The following is a 21,578-nucleotide window of genomic DNA, read 5'->3' on the forward strand; positions in this document are numbered from 1 at the left end:
AATTCTTGTACTGTATCATTTTCTTTATGATCCATGAGAGTTTTGTGTGCTAAAAAAAAAATTACACTAGAAGAAAGAAAACACACATTTTTAGTTACTAAACATTTATCAACTTCATTATCCCAATAAGCATTCTACTTATAGACTATTTTGAAACACTGCACTCTAAAGCCAAGATAGCTCCATAGAGTCGAACAAACAAAGAGAAGGACTGTTCTGTAAGGCCTAAATGTTAACTATACCAGTGAGATCGGTTATGAGTCCATTCTCTGCTTTGTACAATCGGTTAACTGGAGGTTTAGATGATAGGTCAACCGTTCAAGCAGATCTTCTTTCTTGAGCTTATAGTAATGTGTTACTTTCAGCTCTTTTGCTATGCTTCTTAATTCCTTGCCTGTCTTGTTCTTCAACTCACTTATTGATAATGATTTCACCGAGTCACTTACAATATGTCCTCCGTCTTTCGAATCCAACAATGAATCTACACGCTCTGTAGGAACACTTGGACCCCTGATGTTCCCAGGTGTCGACTGGGCTGACTTTTTAACTGGATCACTATTGATCTTTCCAGCTTTACCTTGTACTTTCTGCTTGATGTTTCTATTACCGCTGCTGTTAGACTGTCTCTGCCTCTTCTTGTTAAGGACTGACCCAGGATTCAACAATGCATTACCCTCTGTTTTTTTCCGTGCCTCAGTAAGCAAGTTTATGATCAACTCGTCTTTAACAGCAGTCTTCACGGCTCCAGGGTGTGATTTCTTTCTTCTCGCGTCGCGTGGGATTTCTTTGCCTTTGTCTGGTTCATCACACATTTCTAAGAGAGACTCTGTGGTAAAAGGTTCAGAAACAGTTACGATGTCTTGTGAGCTATCGCTTTGCTGATGATCCTTCAAAACTTCTCCATCTTCGTTTGTCTCGTTTGACTTTTCCCTCACCTTCTCACTGGTCTCTAAGAGCAATGGTTTCAAAGTGGAACCTCCAATACTCTCTCGGCTAATAGAAGATGAAGATTTACTATCGGGAGCTTGTTTTACAGGATCAAACTCAGTAACCAAGGATGAACAAGAATGTTCTTCAGCTTCCTCAATCTTGCTTGCCAACACAGGGCTAGAAGAAGTATCAGCATCTTCCGCAACCTGTCAATCATTAAATACACACAGCATTTTACTAGAAGCATCCGAGCTGGTCATTGAAGGTCTTTAAGAACAAGAAGTTGCACGAAAACAAGATTCCCATGACAATGGATTCAGAAAAGAAGAAAACTTTACAGACCTCAGCTATTAAAGGATCATTTGCTGCTGTCTCCTGAGGCTTCAATCTTGCCTCTGGCTCTATTTCTTCAGTGTCGTTACTAGAATCTCTGGTCTCAGTAGTTACAACAGTTTGAGCATCGCTGACACTAGATGTGTTTTCATCCTCATCAAGAACCGATTTTGAAGAACTTGTATCAGCAGCATCTGGAAGAACGACACTGAGAGTCTTGTCCTGTAAAAACAACATAACAAGTTTAACTCCTACCCAATCTGTATAAAAAAAAAAAAAAACAAAATCAAAAATCAAAAGTATCTTACAGAATCAGAAGAAGAGCCTGTAGGATGCTGCGAGTCACCACTCCCAGAAGAAGCCGTATCATTCTGAAGCGAGAGTGGATCCTTGTCAAGTTCAACGATCACAACAACATCTTGCTTCTTCTCGTTCAATAACCTCCACACTAGCTCACAGTACCACTCGTTCTGAAAATTCTCTTCGAGCACATCTAAAAAGCAAAAAAAAAAAGGAAGGATTTTTTCTCAAAGAGAATCACAGCGATGATACGAAAACAAAACAAGTAAAGCAAAAATACATGAGTACCTGTTCTGTAATCAAACCAAAATTCACAACCACGCAGTGTCTGCTTACGAAAAGTATCGTCTTTCACAACTACAAGATGTAAATTATTAAAAAAAAAATCAAAACTTTAGTATCAGTCACACAAGGAAAGTAACAGTAAACAATTCAAAGAGCGAAATTTACCAAATGGAGGACCCCAGAGATCATCATCATCATCATCCATGGTGGTCACAACAGTAAACCGCAAAACTCATCCTGTCAAATTAAAATTAAAAAAAAAAACCAACCTTTTTCACACCCACATTTCCAAAATTCTCACTACCAGTAAGAAGAAGAAAAAGACAGTAAAATCTATCTCCAAACCTCGAAATCAAAATGCAAAGAAAAAAAAACCACTGGATGAGTAAACCATACCGGGAAAATAAGAGCTTCTTCTTAGTCCATGGATCTTCAAGAATCTCAGAGATAAAAGCGTGTTTTTTTTCCTAGGGTTTGGAGAAGAGGTCGGCGAGAGAATTTAGGAAGAGAGAGAAAAAATAAAAAAAGGCTGGCAGTGAAAGCGACGAACACTCTTCTGGAAAATATAGAGAGAGTAGAGTGTGTAAAAAGAGTAAAGAGAGAGAGAGAGAAAGGTCGGTTGAAACGGTGAACGGGGATGCTACAAATGGATAACCCAACGGTGGCGCGTGTACCACTCCAAAAACAATAAAGCCGTTTTATAATGAGTTAAACCGTAACAAAATCTCAACCGTCAGATTAGTTGACTCTTTTGTTTGACCATTGTCTGTGTTGGTAAAATATGTTAGTCTGTGTTTGAGTTTACTGTACGCTTCACTGATGTTGGGTTTTTTCAATCCGACGGTTAGGACTAAATGACGAGTCAAAGATGGCCAGAATCGTAATAAAGTGTAAGACCGAGGGTGTCCCCACGAAACTTCGAAGATTGCTTTTTTTTATTATTTGACATCTGAGAGTGACGTCCGTACAGTTTTATTTTTGCTTTTCCAAAGATTTTTAATACGCGTAACCCAAAGTTCTTAACTCGAATTAACTTAAGGGAAGTGTTTTAATTAAGTATTATCATTATGCTTATGCATAGTTTCTTACTTTCCAAAAAGCATTTGAAGCAAAAGTTGGTGTTCTTTTCTTTCTTTCTTTCTTTCTTTCTTTCTTTCTTTCAACCTTTATTTGACGTTTTTATATACATGCGTGTATACAGCAAATAAAGCTATTCTGTATACGTTGATGTGAGAGTATTTTATATGCTATGTGATTTGATTTAACATGTCATCTGGAGAATAACATGTCATTCTCTTTTACAATTCTAAGAATACGCGTTTTTTTTTTTTTTACTTTACGTGTAGGTGTTCTTCTATTTGTAAATTACATAGGCTTCACCTTACGACAAGGAGAGATAATGATGTATACATATCACATTACCTAAAAGCCTAAAACCATAGATATACGAAAAAGTAGATGTATGATCACAAACAAATTCTTTTCAATATACTAATCACATTACGGGGGTGTATTCAATGAGAGATTTTAGAGGATTTGAATTTTTATTAAAATCACATGTTCTTCAACTTGAGATTTTTAAATGTCTTCTCAAATACTATGTTATTGAATTTGATATTTGGTAAAATCATTCAAAATCATTTACAATTCCATGTTATTCAATTGATAATTTTTAAAAGTCCTATCAAATTCATTGTTATTCAAAAGTTAACAATTCTTTTAAAAATCCTCTTGATACTGATTTTGGGTGATTTTCGATTCAATTTCTAGTTGAAAATACCGATAAAACAATCCCACTACTATAGATGTGATTTTGATGGATTAAAAACAAAGAGGATAAAACATTGGAGCATACTCCTTCATCATCGGTCGTTCGTCTGTTCATCAATCTCGAAACACAAAAAAATACAATAGATTTTGGATTAGAACACATATTCGATTGTGAGAAAGATAACGGTTCCGATATAAGATTCTATCGTCTTTTGTTCTTATCCATTTCGTTTCTGCTCGTCTCCATGTTTCTTTGTTGGAGTTGTCTTTGATGTTTGGTCGGATGCTCGGAGATTTCACGCCATGCGCAACACCAGAATGAATTGGAGGAAGCTTCCGAACTACCGAGTCGGGTTTTTGGCGAGGGAAAGAAATATGAGGAGGAGAGAGATAGACCAAGACAAGAAGAATTAGGAAGTAGAGCTTATTTTATTCATGATCTTAAGATTCATGTTCGTTTAATTTCTTATCATCGTAGGATTTCTTTTTACAATAAAAGTTTGGAGTAGCATAAGCTCTCTTGCGGTTGATTATCCATTCTGTTTGTGTTGTTTTGTTGGAGTTGTCTTCGACGTTTATGTTTCTTTTAAGTTTCCATAGGATTATGATATTGCTCAGGCCTGAGAGTGAGAGGAGAACACTTGCTGGTTGCCATATAGTTTTTTTCAAAGGCAAAGGAATCCAACAAAATAAAGAAGAAAACAACAACAACATCATCATCGTTTAAGTCATATGTGTGTGTTTTTTCTTTCTTCCTCGTTTATTTATTCAAATTTCATCAAGTCAAAGATCAATAAAAGATGATGACAAGTGTTGCCTTGAGCTTCACAGCATTCTTGACATCTCCACTAGCTGATCTTCACTTCTGGGTAAAGAAGAGAGTTAGACCTGTGCGTTGAACTCTCTATTGTTTCGTCAGAGGAAGTGTTAAAACAGTCAAACCCAATTTTTCATTTTTTTGTCTAACAATCTTCTAAAATCTCACCAAATCACAAATTATTTATATAAACTTTTTCAAACTCTACCAAATATTCTAAAAACTCACTCAAATATCTCAAAATCTAAAATTTCCTAAATCCTACAAAATCATCCAAAATGTTCTATCCAATACACCCCCCTACGTATTTAGTATCTACTAAACATTTCTTGATAAATAACATTCCTTTATTCAACTGAATATTTTAGTATTTTAAGATGTTTTTGAACTAACCACGTGTTTTGTTTAATGGCATTCAACAGCGAGAGTTTACATTACAACCACAAGTTCGTGTAGAGGATTGGAATAAGTGAAAAAACAAAATTTTGATTCGTGGTAAAAGTAATAAGGATGTGCAGTGCCAGTAGTATCCAAATAAGCAACAAACTTACATATTTGAAAATCACTACCCGGATAACCAAAAAAGAAAAAGATGAACACATAGAAACGTGATCAGGCAGAGTTGGAAGAAGAAGGACCAGAAGGAAGCAGGTCGTAGCCATCGTGATGGTCACAAGACTCCACTGGTATGCATTTGAGGATAACCGCTACAATCATGCTCAATGATCCTATCAAGATTGATAATAACCAATGTTGCCAGCTCAGCGGAACGGTGCTAGCAAATGCTCCAAGAAACTCCACTATGATTACTTGGAACACTACCGTCACTGTCATTACCCATGTGAACACCCAGCTATTGAACATTCCTTTGAACACATTTATCTTCTCTATCTCCCGGCTATTGATCTCATTGAATACCTGTTTTTACACACCGTCTTGATTCATCATGTTACTTATTTTTTATATAAGAGTTGAGTTAGTGTTTTTGTTTCAGAGCGGTACCTGGCAAAAGACGAAGGAGTTGAAGATGACTGTGTTGAGAACGGCTGTGGAGTCAGGCCCATCAAGTTTGAGAATTGACTTGCCTGCGAAATTGAGAATTCCCAAGACAATCAACTGGTAAACGCTTTGACCTGCGATGTTTCTCCACATGGTTTTGGTGATGAAGCTAGCAGTTCTAGCGATTGGTGCGCGTTTCATTAAACCTTCATTGGGAGGTTCTGTTGCTAGAGCCAATGCACCGAGTGTGTCCATGATCATGTTGACCCAAAGCAATTGCACAGCAGTGAGTGGAGCAGATCCTGAATAAGAAACCAAAAGAAACGGTTATTATATATGGCCAAACAACAGGAGAAAGACGGTGTCTGAATGTCGTCTGATGGTACCTGTGATGCAAGCGGAGACGAAGTTGATGATCAGAGCAACAACATTAACAGTTAGCTGGAACTGAACAAACTTCTGAATGTTTATATATACAGCACGTCCCCATCTAGCCACATTTACTATTGTTTTAAAGTTATCGTCCATGATGATCACATCAGCATTCTCTTTTGCAACCTGCATATTGGGAACATTAATCTCAAGTCTTTTTGATAAACAAAACCAGTATTAAGAGAATAATTAGGGGTTACCTCTGTTCCAGCTATTCCCATTGCAAGTCCAATGTCTGCTTCATGCAATGCAGGAGCATCGTTTGTCCCATCCCCAGTCACTGCAACTACCTCTCCAATTTTCCTCAAGTTGCTGACTAAAGTATGTTTGTCCAGTGGCAGAGACCGAGCCATTACCTGAAGGCAGAAGCAAGGGATTTTAAAGATACTTCAAACATTTTCAATAGACAGGTGAACAATAACAATTCATTCTATCAACGAACCTGAATTTTGGGGATAATGTTCCTCATTTCGTGAGGAGACAAATCCCGGAATTCTGAACCTTCTATAGCTAAACCTCCTTCAGTAAATATGCCACATTCCTTAGCAATTGCTTTGGCTGTGCTTATGTTATCTCCAGTGACCATACGGACAGTGATTCCAGCAGCTTGACAAGTCTGAACGGCTTCCCTAACACCCGGGCGTACTGGATCTTTGATACCAACAACTGCTATCATTGTATAGCCTCCATCAGGGAGATCTCCACTAGGAGCTTCATCTAGATCTTTGTAAACCAAGCAGAGAGTCCTCAGAGCCTCTGAAGCAAAACCCTCTATGATATCAGAGATACTCGTAATCCGTTCTTCAGTCAGTGGAACAGATTCCCCACTCGAATCCACAACATTCTCGCACATTTTCAACACTATTTCAGATGCGCCTTTGCAGAAAGCTCGTGCACCACCTCTAGGAAGAGCTATAAGAACAGACATTTTCTTCTTGTCTGAATTGAACGGCTCAATCTTGAGTATCTTATGCTCTTTGCGTTGTGCGCCAAAATCACCACCTAAAAGCAAACCGAATTCGAGTATTGCTCTTTCCGTTGGGGATCCTAGGATCTGAGTGTTTCCATCTTTATCCTTAACAACTTCAGAACCAGTGTTCTGAAATATGCCCTGCAAAAGAATACTCTGAACTTCTTCTGGTAGTTCTAACTGAAAGCCTTCTCCACTTCCCTCTTGCCTCTCTTGAACCTTATCACAGATCCATACTTTGTTGACCACCATGTGATTAGTAGTCAAGGTCCCTGTCTTGTCAGTGCAGATGCAAGTAGAAGAACCCATGGTCTCGCATGCAGCAAGATGCCTCACAAGTGCCCTGTCACTCATCAGCTTCTTCATAGCAAATGCCAAACTTAAGGTCACTGCCAGTGGCAAACCTTCGGGTACGGCAACGACAATGATAGTTACCGAGATTGCAAAGTAGTCAAGTAGCGTCAGTGCATCTTCAGATGACCAGTTGGTGAAGTTACCAGATGTTGCTTTCTCCAAGACAAACCTTATGCACAATACCAAAAACGTAAGCACAGCAAAGCTTAGACCAATTTTACCAATTATTGTTGCAACCCCATTGAGCTTCACCTGCAGAGGAGTCTCATCTTCTCCACCATCAACCAGCGTTTCCATCAACTTTCCCCACTCAGTCCTCATACCAACTGATGTCACCAGCATTTTTGCAGAACCGTTTTGAACTTTGGTTCCTGAAAGCAGAAAAGGCTTCTCTCTACTCACATGTGACGGTTCACTCTCGCCCGATAAGCTTGACTCGTCTATCTCCAAGTTGTATCCAGATATAAAAATCCCATCAGCTGGAACCTGATCCCCAATAGATAGATGAACTACATCTCCAACGACCAAGTCGTGGATGGAGATTTCTTGTCTGTTCCCATCTCTGGTGACCTGGACAATGATCTTCTTCTTCTCTCGATCCAAGTCTCTGAACTGCAAAGATTGCTTGTAGTCACTGATCGCAGTAACCATGACAACCAAGAGTATACTTAACAAAATCCCCGTCCCATCATACATTCCCTGTGGAAATCCTTCTGTGGCAACACCCACGCCTATGGATACTACAGCGCACACCATAAGGATGATAAGCGTTATGTCATGGAGCGCTTCCCAAACAAACATAAAGAAGGATCTGGCTGGTTTCTCAGTGTAACGATTTTCTCCATATATCTTTTCCCTGGTAGGCACTTCACTCGAACGAATGCCTTCAGAGAGAGATACAGATACTTTCTTAGCAATTTCTTCAACTCCACCTTTGTGTAACAAGCTCTTAGTGTCATTTTTGCGAACCATAGATGAAAGTTCATCTGCTTCAATAGAAAATCCGGCTCCCTTAACCTCATCACTGAGGTTGTATTCCGGCCTAGCAACAGCTACAGAAACATACAATGAGAAAAGAAAAGTTAACATAACCGTACAAACTCAGTCACCATAACCATATAATGAGATAAATCTAACAGCATGCATATCTTACCATCAATGAATTGAAGAGCTGCCTTTTGAACATAGAAAGCAACTCGGATCTTCTCCTGATAATGAGTAAAGAGAGTGAGCTAACAGATAAATCACCACAACATGCAAATCTTTGGTCACACTCATACAGGAAACTGAAGAAGAACAAATACATTGCTTGCTTAATTTTCATTAAGTGTTTTAAGACAGTAGAATTCTGCAACACCATTGGAACGTCAATTATATCACTGATCTCATCTCACAAACACGCAACTAAACCTATTGTGGCCAAGATATCTTGGGAACCAGGATTAACAATAGCATCTTAAGTGCTGCTAATCAATCCCCTCACTTTTAAGACCTGAGTTTAAGAATGTAAGCTACAGTTTCTTTTATTCAACAGTCGGATTATAAAACATTTTGCTTTGTTTACAACAGACTGAAAAGTGATTCGATTTCAACGCTAGATAAAAGAAGGAAAGACAATGAGCTCATCATATCCAAAAGAATCCCAAAAATGCTTCTTTATTTGGTTTGCGCAAGTGGGGGGGGGGATAGAGAGAGAGAATAATGGTGATATATATCTCTGTTTCAGAACCTAATGAATACACACACTTGGCGAAGTTTCCTTGTAACTTCCTTAAGCAAAGCAATTGCACACAAGAAGTCACAGAGACTGTCGTCGTACTCGTACCACAAGTCAAAAATTAGATAACAAATAAATATGAATTGAAGAAAAAACAAAAACTGCTAATTATAGATTAAAAAAAAGGCACAAGTATTGAAAATAGAATTCGTCCTTTGGTGTTTGGATCAGTCGCAAAAAAGAAGAGTTGGAAACTAAAAAAAAAAGGGTCAGACTTTTTTTTGGTGGCCTCTCAAATTGGCTCATCCTTGTTAGTAAGCTAGCGACAAGAAAGCATCCATTTGTAAAAAAAACACAGTAGAGGACACTATGTAGTGAGAAACTATACAACTTGATGTCATCAATCATCATATGTGTGTTGGGTTGGCAATTAAAATATTGGTTTCCCTAAATTGAATATTACACAAAGATAACGCCGAAACAAATAAATAATACATCCCAACTTATATTACGTTATGATTAATGCCAACAACAACAAAAAAAAGATAACACAATTACGTTTATAACGATCAAAATATATCATTAAGATACAAATTAAACAGTTTTATAATAATGCTTTCTATTTGCCCCAAACAAAAAAAAAAGACTTTCAAGAAAAGTGTAGAAAAGATGAAAGCAAAAAGATGATGATTAGACATTGAGTTTTAAAATTTAATTCTTTCTTTCTTCACTCAAAAGTGTTTTTTTAACTTTTCTTCACAATGAGTTTGAGTTTTCATGAAAAAAAGAAAAGTCTCCTCATAAACTAACTATATTACTTTTTATTTATGCTATCTCCGTCGTTGTTTATGAACACGACGGCGTTATTAACAGAACTCTAACAAAAAAAAAAAGATAAGAAAAAAAAGAATTGGAACCTGGATCTGGTGCCTCTTGTTCTCGTAGTCAGCGAGCTTATCGAGATCCCGGATGTTACGAAAACGACGAGTACGGTTCTTCACGATAGAGACGGACGACCTCCATCTCTGACGAGCTTCCAGCGACGGGTTCTTAGCGTCCACCTCGAAATCCCTCAGCAAATTAGACATTTCTCACACTCTCACACTCTCTGTTTGTATAGATTAAACTTCGCCGGCGCAAAGGCAGCTGAGAGTCTGAGACTGAGAGAGAGAGAGAGAGAGAGAGAGGATTGAGCTACGGATTGGTTTGAGAGAGAGTTGCTTTTATTGGATTACTCAAACCCGACCCGAAATTATATGCCCATATATTCAAATTTCATTTTGTCTCATTCGTGATTTCGGATGAATTGATCCGACCCGGTCGAATATTTATATTTTACACTTTGGTCCACATAATATGTTTGTGTTGTGATATTATTTTTTTTTTGTGTGTCTTTATCAAATTTGTAACCTCAAAGATCTCTATTCTCTATGCTTTTTTTTATTGTTTATTTTTACTAGTATCTATGTCACGTGAGTAGACTACAGATGCACAATTATATACATTTGTGTTTCCGAGAATAATTAAACAAACTACAAGTAGTACACACATTATATAGTATATGTCTACTAAGATACGATTTTTTTATGGTTTGGCCGGTTATACAAATTGAAGTACTATTATATGATGATGTTTGGACTTTGCAATTGCACAGCACACATGATCAATTACAATTTGTCAAACATTCGGCAGTTTAATTAAACTATAATCACATTTTTAAAAACAATTGATTGGTTAGGAAAAAAAAAACATGTTGCTTTACTTGTTTTTTTGTATTCAAATAATGGATTAAAAAAAAAAAAACCCACTAAAAGGGGAGTGAGATGCGCCCAGCCGCCCACCCGACTATGGAGGAACCAGAGCACTTGACGCTGCCGTGCTACGAATTTTTGTTCTCATTTCCCTTTTCAGTTTTTGGTTCGTAAAGACTTTTTATATGATTCCTTTTTCTCTCACTTTTAAACTTTTTAGGCATATCTTTGGATAAAAAGTTAGATTCTTTTCTCAGTTTATATTTGTATTATGATTTTAAGTATTGATTTAGAACAAACAAATACATGAATGAGGGTATGGTTATGTAGAGGTCGATTACTATTATCTCGAGACTAAATCGTCTGTAAAACATCAAAGCTCAAACCAAGGTTGCTTGAATATATTCAAAAGCATAAAGATTTGGGGTCCCCGTTTGGAAATAGTTTAAAACAGCAAACATGTATTTTGTCAATAAAAATATTCCTTCCCTCAAAACATCCAATTGCAAGGACTCTCTCTTTTACCATTGCAAGAATATTCCAAAAAAAAAAGTACAAAGAAAAGAAATGAGTTATGGAGTAAACACACTCACGGCTTCGGAGAACGTGACATTGTTGATTCAAGCTTGCGTAACCAGTTAACATACTGATCCTGCTCCTTCTTGTTCAGGTGACACAAGAGGAAATTGGTTAGGTCTTCATTGATTCCCTTGGATATTAGATATCGCCGTAGTTCATACGTTAGTTTGAAATCTACTGGCCTACAAAAAGAAAATAACATCGGTCAATGATATCAAACAAATTCAAACAATTTTTGGTAACAAGAATATATAAGCAGCTATTACGAATGGAGATAACAGCTACATATATAACCAATAACAGTCTGCTTCTTTCTTTGTCGATACATAGAAGTGATAGAACAACTACTCCAAGAAGTAAAAGTGTACCAAATGCTTTGAGGTTTCGATGAAGTAATTAACTAACAAGTTCAACCAAGAAAATGCCACTTTTAGATGAAATTGTAAGTCTGCAATGCTAATTACAAGTGAGGGGGAGGAGGATATAATATAATGATTCACCTGAGGAAGTTATCTCTATAAGTAGAAGAAGGAGAAGAAACTAGAGAGCGAGTAAAGCAGGCTCTCTCGACGTCGAAATGAGAACATCCAGATCCTGTTTCGAAAACGCGGCAACCAAAGTGCAAGATAGAGCTGAGTCCAGGCTTTTTGATACACACTTTGGCAAGAGCTTCCCTAGGAAACACTAGATTATCATCTTCTATTATTATTGGTTCTGGCTTCAGTAAAGCAGAGACCACAACCTCCTCGCCTGAATCAAACTCTCTCCTCAGAACAACATCTTGGCTCTCAGGAGAATCCCATTCCAGCTTGAAATCTCCCAGAGAACCAGTCTCAGCACCCTATATATAATGTCTGTACTTAGGCTTTAACAATTGAAAATCCTAGGGTTTATGTGATTCAACATCGAATACTCTAATGTTCCTCAATCCAGAAAAGAAAATAAAAATGAAATTGGAACTGATAGAGTCAGACTCAAACTAATGTTGAGCACCATTTTGATCGAAAACTCAACCGAGACTACACTGAGGGTCTGAGACACAAAGGAGAAGAAGGAGATAGCAATATATACCTGGAAACGAGGGTGAGAGATTTCGTGACGGATTTCAGATTGGAGGATCTTCACCAAACCACCATCTTCAACAGCTTTCAATCCTCGTTTCATAATCGGGTTCAACTTCCTCATCTCTCGAGTCTTTTTTTTTTGTTTTTTTTTGTTTTTTTTGTTTTCTAACTCTTTCCCCAAAATTAGGTTCTCTCAATCTACTGGAACACAAAAACAGAAGTAGACTAAATTAAAACGTGGTCCGGTTCGGTTTTCTACAAAATTAAATATTCGGTTCACAATATACCGTAACAATTTCAGCAGACCGGAGTTTAAAAACGAATTCAGTTACATACGTAATCATGTAATCATGTAATAAAAAATAAACAATAAATTCCATTAAATCATAAAAACCATACAAAATGCTTAGTCCGTTAATCCCCTTTTAGAAATTATACAGTACGAATCAAACGAAGAAGTTAGTTTACAGAAAATATGAGAAGCATGCCCCAAGTTACAGGAAAGCGATCATCTAAGCAATAAAATGCTCATAAAAGAAGATTACGTACTCACGAAACTTGATAAGAAGAAGTCGGCGTCTGCTTCTTCCTTTTTTATCCCACCGAAAAGATACTTCATTTGCATCAGAATTGTATTAACATTATTGGAAAGTTAATATTGACACAGATTATCCTAAAAGAAACTTAGAATTATCCTAAAAGAGCCAAAGCATTAAGGGGTTTACATAGTTGTCATGGCAATAGGTGTTGTTGTCGTTTCCCCAACTTTGTATGGCCATATTCATACAAAGACACTGGACCATGCTCAGAATGTGTATCAATGTTACTTTAATCCTTAGTCCATATTCTATGCATGACACCATATACCAATCACCACTTAACATGTTGCAATTGCATACAATCAGCGCATAGTAGGTTATCGCTAGTGGAGTTAAGATTCTCTTGTGGTTAAATATGAACTCATATTACTATAGTTCAATTTGCATTTACATTGCTCAAAAGAGCTTGGCTGGAAGTAATAAACGCTTGAAATTGGGAGTGTAGATTTTAGGAAAAAAGTGTGCTCAGAGAAAAGAGTGTTGAGATTTTTGAGAGGTGGAGAGAAACTGGTGCTAGATCATTGCAAATTTCGTTTAATTTTGTTTTCCTTATACTTCATCCGTTTCATAATATAGGATGTTTAAAGAAGTTTTTTGTTTCATAATATAGGATGTTTTCAAGTTTCTATATAACTTTTAGATTAGTTTAATACTTTATATTATGCAGTATTGTTTGTGATTGGTTAAATTTTTTTAAAGTGTTCATTTCTTAATCTGCGTGTTTTACTCAAAACATCTTATATTTTGAAACGGAGGGAGTATAAAACATATCCGAAATTATGGGCCTTATATATGCCTTTATAGGGCAATTCAGTTAATTAAAAATCATAGGTCAATTCAGTTAATTAAAAATAATAATGACATACAACATCATAACCAAACATTATTTAAACCTAAGGCCAGTTAGTTTAACTAGATGTTGTTGTTGCGCCTCTGTCTTTCAAGGTTGACCTGGTTGCGGAAATCTGTGGCGTTGCCAACAATGTCCGTCAGTGTATCCCTGTCTGTCTGTCCTAAGCTCGCATTCATATTTTGCTGAGCCCTCTCCACCATATGGACTGGTCCCATAGGCTGCATCTGCCAACCGTATTGTCCAACTATCTCACCGACACTACAAAAATATTACAAGTTAACAAAACAAATCACACAACAACAAAAAAAAAAGAAAAAAACAAAATTACATAATCAAATAATTACAACTTTGGAATTTTGTGGTCTCTCACTACTTCTCCGTTGTCGAGGTCCTCGAGGATACACACCGTGGCTATTTGCGTGTTGGGGCTAACTTCAACTATGTCATTCACCTTCTTTTTTACTTTGTGTGTAGACTGGAAAAACGCTTTTCTACGAAGCTTATTATTTCCGATCATTTTGGAGATGTTATTATAGTGTGGTGATGAAATAATAACATGCTCTCGTTCGTATTTATAGACAAGGCATTGAGAAAGACTTGCTCACCAAGCTGAAAGACTTGCTCACCAAGCTGAGTTCATTTTGTGTGTGTGTGAGAGAGAGAGATTGGCATTTAATGGTTCTTTGAGAATAGATGCATATTTTGTACAGGTACTGTATATTTAGATTTTCGACACTCAAGTATATGGCCGAAGTAATTTGTACGTGTTAAAACTGAAAAGCAATAACCCTATACTACTATATAGTACAAATTAATTAGTCCCCAAACTAATTATCTTATTATAGCATTTGTCAAAATATATCATGTAATATTAGATGAACTAATTAAGGCTGCTCAATAACAACGGTAGGTATTGAATGATTTTATCGACTATATTATTTCAATGGAAGCAACTATTTAGAACATCAACTAAATTTATCGTTAAAAATATCAGAATAACCACACTAATAGTAATTACCAATGCATGCAACCTTCTTATATTTATCATTTTTTTTTCGAAAAAAAAGGAATAACACGTTTTAATTGTATATCGAATTAATAAAATAATCATATAGTCATACACTCTCTCGTATTGTAGAGAGTAACGTCGTCACTATATATATCCCCAAATGGATACAAACATGGACGTAAAGCTATAAAAATAATTGTAGAAACTAGGTTTCCACGATGAATTTGTTTATGGGGGAAAACAAATTTAGTAAAGTAATTTCTCTAGAAAACTGATCTAAGCTTTGAAATTAGAAGAAAGAGAATTGATCTCGAAGAATTTAGGGTTTAGATTGCTAAGAATAAGAAGAGAACTGAATAATTGTCTTTTATTATCGATGTTTTACAATGGAGAAGTCTCTCCCTCTTTATACATATTCATAGATCGCATAATATATTAACTTTCCTTATGAGACGAACTGAAATAAGGAAAGTTGATTTATCTTTTGAGTCGGCCGCCGGGCGAAGTGGAAGTTGGTTCTTCTCCTTCGAGGTTGGGCTTCCTCTGTCCGAATTGAGCTTAAATGACCTAATTGAGTTCTTAACCGGATTCCCAGTTAAATAACCAAATTGTCTTTCTGGTTTAGTTCGGTATGTCGGGGGTGCTAAATCCCGCACCAACAATAATTAAATTAACCTACGAAAAACAAGATATGGCATTATTAAAACCTTCATGATGTATCTTCATTTTTCAAACAGTTCGTAGTTTTAGAGAATTATTTTCTAACTAGACAGAAAAGGACAATGATTCATTCCATAATAATGCAACATTGGCTCCAAAGTATATAGTTTGAGTTTAATTATGAACCGGTATATATATGTAAAGGGTAGTAGAACTAAAATGTGGGTGTCAGTTCACTAAAAACAAACCAAATTTACCATTACGTAATTTTTTTTTTTTTTTTTTTTTTGTTTTTTAACTTTATTAAAAGGGCTTAAACCCAAAATGGGCCTTAAGGCCTGTTAAACAAACACTACATCAGTTACAAAACGGAAACGATCTATCGGCGGCCGGAAACAGATCGTAGAGTTGAAGCCGGGCGGTTAATATATATAAGGCTAAATTAAAATATTCATAAATTTTATGGGTGTCAGCTCATCCTTCACTAACTCCGCCACTGGATGGATATATCCGTGGTGCACAGTACCTGAAACCCACATTACCGCCGTATTCTTTCAGTCACTTGCTATCCTACGCGTATATCTCTGGCACTTCTGTACTTAGACATACAAAAATGAATCAAGCAAATCTACAATATCACATATAATGAAACTTGCAGTGGTCACCGGAAGAAATACTCCCTGAATCCTCTGAAACATCTCTAACAAAAACGCAAAATTTAACAAATATGCATGCGAGATACACGGAGTTGATTAAATTACCAAAGGTAATCATGAAGAGGATGAAATAAACGGCGAAGATAGTAACTGATTTCCTTGCTATGCCCATGATCTTCTCTCTTTATCGTTGGGTCATGAGTTGTCATCATCATCACTATCGATATATCAATATGAAAAGTAACCACTTATTACCTTCCTAATAGCACGATATAGTAAAATCATGAAAACTGACATATATTCTTTTTTTTTTTCTATCTAATTGCATGAGAAACAAAAATTATACAAAAACAGGTCCAATTTCTGTTTTTAAAACACAACACATGCTTAAGTTGGAGATCGAAACATTGCAATGCTCTAAACTTGATTAATCTTTTGGCTTATGAGTCTTGACCAAAAAAGGACGTGCGAGTTGTATATATTCATTTATGAGTTTCTATCCATTTGAATTTTTTAAAAATAAAAATTATACAGCTAATGTCACTTTTAAAATTAAATAATTATATAAATAGATAATGTAGTGGACTTAATGTTTATCTTTTAAAAGAGTATCATAATTTATGCGTCCAAAATATAAGAACTATCACATTTGAGTATAACGTACAATAACATGTAAAAATATTAACCACGTCACATTCAGAATTCAGATCTCTATTACAAATTAAAATCTCTAGTACACATGTTACGTTCGGAATTCGTCTTTGACTGTCTAGATTAGCCGCAAAACAATCGGAACGCTGTCCACAGTCCACATAGTAAACAAACATGTGGATGGATACCAAAACACAATTATAAGGCAACTCAAATAGCACGTTTCTTTTCCTCTTAGTCAGAGTATGTATATGAAAATATAGTCGCAGAAACAAAAGTCGTACTTTTCATTATTTCTTATTACAGATGTATTATCACAAGGACCATTCATAGCCACTTATACAATACATTACTAAAACTTGTGGAAAAACATAACAAAACATTCAAACATACGACGGATGTGTATGTGTTTGTAGTCATTGTGCATCCATTAATTAGGTAGGACTTTAGATCTTATCGGGGAGTATCATCGCAATAGTCGCATAAGCACTTAACATTATTAATGCCTTCTCCCCAACGGCATCTTCCACCTTTAGCTCCTTTGTTCGCACGGCATCTTGTATAACAAATCGTCGGAAATATCCGAGGGGCACAAAACCCAAAACCAACATCACCACCGTATTCTTTCAAGCACTCGCTACCCTGAGCTTCTATCTCTGGCACGTCTGTTATATATACACAAGAACGTAAAATCACATATCATGAATTTGCAATGATCGCAGAGAACTTGTAAAAGAAGCAAGTATGTCAAGAAAAGCAGAGTACGGTTTGCTTACCGGAAATTACCAAGAAGAAGATGAAAAAGACAACGAAGATGCAAACAGATTTCATGGCCTTTGCCATTTTCTCTTTCTTTATCTAACTTTGGGTTTGTTGATATCAGATATGTGCTTAATAACACTTGTGTTTGGTGCTATTTATAATTATCTTTAGGACAAAACCGCTTTGTTTCGTGATATAGAACCGGACCATACCAAAACTAAACCAGTCAGATTCTGTGTTAAATTATTGTTTTCTTCAAAGATATAAGTTTGAATATTTGACCTTTTCATTTTTTTTTTACTTCGAATCGTTCCCACCATCGTTATGAAATTTATGATATATATTGTTATGGTCTTCGCTGTCGATAAGACGATATCGATCACTTAAATCTTCCCACATTTTCTCCCTCTTTTAGCCGGCCACGTCATAAGAGTTTTTGAACTAATCTTCACGTCATCATAATTCATAATTGTTGTCTATTTCGATTTACGGTTGACTACGCTGAGAAAATGTATATTTATTTTGATTTAATCAAAATATCTTATAAATCGGTTTGGACTAGTCACTGAAGAAGTCATGAGATATATATTTTTTTTGATAAACATGTAAATATCATTAGTAATGAATAAATGTTTTACAAAAGGTAATACCTACACAATAGCAGTTTAGGCAAAAAAAAAAAACAAAACTGCTATAGAGTTACAAAAATTTGGGTAGTTAACGGATTCAAAGAAACATTAGATTTCGCCAATGCTTACTTAGTCATCTTGCTGTGATGATGTTGGGTATCTCCCTGTCGAGTATTTTGAAGATAATGGACGGCTGCAAGAGTTGTGGAGAAAGTCATGAGATATTAACTAATATTATATGTGCATTGGAGTATTTTGGTTTCCCCTTACGTACGTAGACTGTGGAACCCCATCTTATTATATCTCATTAAGGTTTTTCAGGGCAAACATGTTTTATATAGTCGAAGGGTCAAAACTCGTATTATATACTGTATATTCCCGTTTACAACGTACTTATACAATTAATATAGCTAACTCTTTCCCCAAAATTAGCTTCTCTCAATCTACAGAACACAAGAATAGGGACTAAAACATGGTCCGGTTCGGTTTGCTTGAAGAATAGACATTCGGTTAACATTATCACCGTAACAATTTCAGTAGACCGGAGTTTAAAAACGAATTCAGTTACTTGCGTAATCATGTAATTAACAATTAATTCCATTAAATCATACAAAATCTTAGTCCTGGGCAAATAAACCAAACCTAATGGACTGAACCGAAACCGAACCGATATCCATTCGGTTATCCGAATCAAACCGAACTTAATTATGTTATAAATATGTTTTTTCGAGAGTCGAATAAATCATACAAAATCAAAATCTTAGTCCTGGACAAATAAACCAAACCTAAGAGCACTCCCATTGGTCATCCCAAGGGGATGTCTTTTATTTTTTTTTAATAATTAAGTGAATAAAAATTAATGTTTTAATCGGTAACTAGGTTCGGACCCGCACGTACGTACGAGATTAATTTCAAGAACTAAGTTAGTAATCAGATTTGCAATATATAATGTATATACGGATTATGTTTATAAACCTATTTTTAGAAGGGTTAAACATTCGGCCATTCGGGTAACCCGTTCAGGTTGGGATATTACCCGATTAGGTTCGAGTAAATGGATTTTGAAAAATAGAATCTATTGGATATTTTTTTGATATATGTATTCGGTTTGGTTCGAGTACTATCGACTTCGGGTCGGTTCAAATTACAAATTTGAGAATCCGATTAGTACCCAAACTACCGAGTAACCAATAATTTTAGATACTTTGACTATTTTTGATATTTAGGTATAAAACTAATTGAAATATTCAAAAATTATAATTATAACTTTGTTTTATTATGAGCAAAGATAAATAAATAAATAAATAAAAACTGTAAGAGAAAAGTGGTATGTCTATTTCTTGATTGAAAACCCATCCCGTCTCATATATATCATGTTTTCCATCTTATAACCGTGATTTTAATAACTGTTTATTTATTTGAGATTGTATATTTAAATTTTTGGAATATTTTAACTGTGATTTTCGTTTGATAATATTTTAACTGTAATTTTTGAATTCAGAATTTTAAATCAAATTTCTTGTTGAGATCTTTTTAAAAATCTCTAAAATTTGATAATATGTTAATTGTAAAATTAAGAAAATCATTGATATATGGTAATGGTAGTCCTATATATTAGGAAAATATATATGAAATACTGAAATTAGGATTTTTAAATATATAGAAAATTATTATTTAAAATAAATATAAAAGTTTTCATTATCTATTATTCTAATTGGTTACTTATGGAAATTTGTTTGAACTATAATTAAGCTCTAAAATTAATGTTTCTTTGAGTTTTATTCGAATTTATATATGGAAATCTATTTGTTATAGATATCTATTAAGACTCAAATTTGGTCTGATTTTTTTTTAAATTAATCTGGTTTGTTTTTTCCAAAGAAAATATGGAAATATCTCATATCTAACCAATATTTTTCTAAAACTTAATCCCAAATTCTTTTGTTTCTTTACCTTGCTAAATTAAATAAGTTTGATTCTTAACAGAAAAAAATATATTTATCATATTTTTTGGGCATTGATGTTTATTTGCCAAACAAAAAAGATTAAAAACCCATTGTTTTAAATCTTAACAATAGAGTTTGGTTAAACTTTTCTTTGATTAAATCTTAACTTTACGTATTACAATATTTCTTCGTTTTATTTCTTGTTCTAACATAGCTAATTTGTAACTTATTATATAAAAACTGTATAAAAAAAGTAATAATTCTTGGTATTTTCCTACATTTTGATTACGTACTTACATAGAAGAAGCTGACTAAAATTATCAAATTTACATAGAAGGTTTGCAATAAGCTGACTAAAATTATCAAATTTACATAGAAGGTTTTTGGATCATTTAAAAAAAAAAATTGTTACGTCAGCGTTTTGTTTTTTTTTTCAGTTTTAATACTGGTTGGTTTTTTTTTTTTGTTAATATTGGGAACCCAAACATTTTTTAATTTGTTAATACTTAATACAATTTGGAGAGAAAACAAAATTGTGTCGACAAATCATATATATAAAAGTAAGGTTTCATTTTCTCCTTATTGGTCTACTTGGCAATGCAATTTTAATAAAAAAACAATTAATTTTCACATTTAACTCATATAATATAAAACTAAAATCATATAAATTTCCCTATAAATTATGCATTAACTTTATTTCTGCACTAAATTATATTAATCAATTGTATTAAAACAAAACAATAAATTAGAATTGTAACTCTCATTTTTCAAAATGTAAATTTTCATCATTTCTCTTCCTATAAATACTCATTATCTTATTCTCTTAGTCTATCACTCTTTCATTCTCTCATCTTCATCCACTACTCTCAAATCTCTTTTTTTTTTTTTTTTTTTTTTTTTTTTTTTTGTATTTTGTTTTGTTATTGTTGTTGTATGGATTATAAAAATCAAATCAAATATCATTGTAAATGCTTAGTTTTAGAGTTTGTATGATATGTATATCTTATATATATATTTTAATCTTTTAAAAGGTTTATCTCCATTTTCTATTTTATATTTACATCTTATAAGTCATTATTTTTATATTTTCTTACAATATTCACCACACAATAAGATCATGAAGTTGAAATGATCCATATCTAATTATCTATTATATCTCTGGTTATCTCACATATTCATGTATTATTTTTAATAATTTATAAAGATCAATATAATATTTAAAGATCAATATAATTATCCATTTATAAAGTCTATTTTGTTTTGTAAAGTCTATCAACTCTATTTATAAAGACTATTTCGTTTTGTGATCCAATTGATAAATCTGCAAAGATCAATATAATATATATATATATATATATATATTTTTTTTTATGATTTGAGGTTTTTGAAAACAAAAAGAACATAATTAAACAATTGGTTTTTGTGTGTTTAATCAAAATAAAAAAAATCCAAAAAAGAAATCATATTCAACTGGAACTTAAATATAAAATAAAATATAATTTTAAAAATACC

At 34.4% G+C, this 21,578-nt stretch overlaps 4 protein-coding genes across 5 annotated transcripts; all 4 read right to left on the minus strand.

The window, feature by feature from the left end:
• Positions 1-87: 87 nt before the first annotated feature.
• LOC104782647 (uncharacterized) lies at positions 88-2,518 on the minus strand. The gene is made up of 6 exons (XM_010507637.3): positions 2,245-2,518; positions 2,014-2,085; positions 1,852-1,920; positions 1,572-1,756; positions 1,273-1,485; positions 88-1,136 (listed from the first exon to the last, which is right to left on the minus strand). Exons 2-6 carry the CDS (start codon positions 2,051-2,053, stop codon positions 255-257), a joined length of 1,389 nt encoding a protein of 462 aa, XP_010505939.2. The 5' UTR covers positions 2,054-2,085; positions 2,245-2,518; the 3' UTR covers positions 88-254.
• A 2,383-nt stretch (positions 2,519-4,901) lies between these two features.
• LOC104782648 (calcium-transporting ATPase 4, plasma membrane-type) lies at positions 4,902-10,320 on the minus strand. Its single transcript, XM_010507638.3, has 7 exons — positions 9,825-10,320; positions 8,344-8,398; positions 6,309-8,242; positions 6,067-6,222; positions 5,821-5,992; positions 5,438-5,736; positions 4,902-5,353 (listed from the first exon to the last, which is right to left on the minus strand). The coding sequence occupies exons 1-7, from the start codon at positions 9,993-9,995 to the stop codon at positions 5,048-5,050; spliced, it is 3,093 nt and encodes a 1,030-aa protein (XP_010505940.2). The 5' UTR covers positions 9,996-10,320; the 3' UTR covers positions 4,902-5,047.
• Positions 10,321-11,038: 718 nt separating this feature from the next.
• LOC104782649 (uncharacterized) lies at positions 11,039-18,561 on the minus strand. 2 transcript variants are annotated; one of them, XM_087511779.1, is made up of 4 exons: positions 18,532-18,561; positions 12,309-12,466; positions 11,738-12,078; positions 11,039-11,419 (listed from the first exon to the last, which is right to left on the minus strand). In XM_087511779.1, the coding sequence occupies exons 2-4, from the start codon at positions 12,420-12,422 to the stop codon at positions 11,248-11,250; spliced, it is 627 nt and encodes a 208-aa protein (XP_087367905.1). In that variant the 5' UTR covers positions 12,423-12,466; positions 18,532-18,561; the 3' UTR covers positions 11,039-11,247. The 2 variants fall into 2 exon arrangements, with proteins under 2 accessions (XP_087367905.1, XP_010505941.2); XM_010507639.3 differs by lacking the exon at positions 18,532-18,561 and having other exon boundaries at positions 12,309-12,523.
• LOC104782651 (defensin-like protein 195) lies at positions 16,990-17,625 on the minus strand. The gene is made up of 2 exons (XM_010507642.2): positions 17,506-17,625; positions 16,990-17,394 (listed from the first exon to the last, which is right to left on the minus strand). Exons 1-2 carry the CDS (start codon positions 17,570-17,572, stop codon positions 17,183-17,185), a joined length of 279 nt encoding a protein of 92 aa, XP_010505944.2. The 5' UTR covers positions 17,573-17,625; the 3' UTR covers positions 16,990-17,182.
• Positions 18,562-21,578: the final 3,017 nt, after the last annotated feature.

This window comes from Camelina sativa, chromosome 4 (assembly GCF_030686135.1).
Source record: "Camelina sativa cultivar CO46 ecotype springtype chromosome 4, ASM3068613v1".
In the NCBI taxonomy this organism is placed as follows: domain Eukaryota; kingdom Viridiplantae; phylum Streptophyta; class Magnoliopsida; order Brassicales; family Brassicaceae; genus Camelina; species Camelina sativa.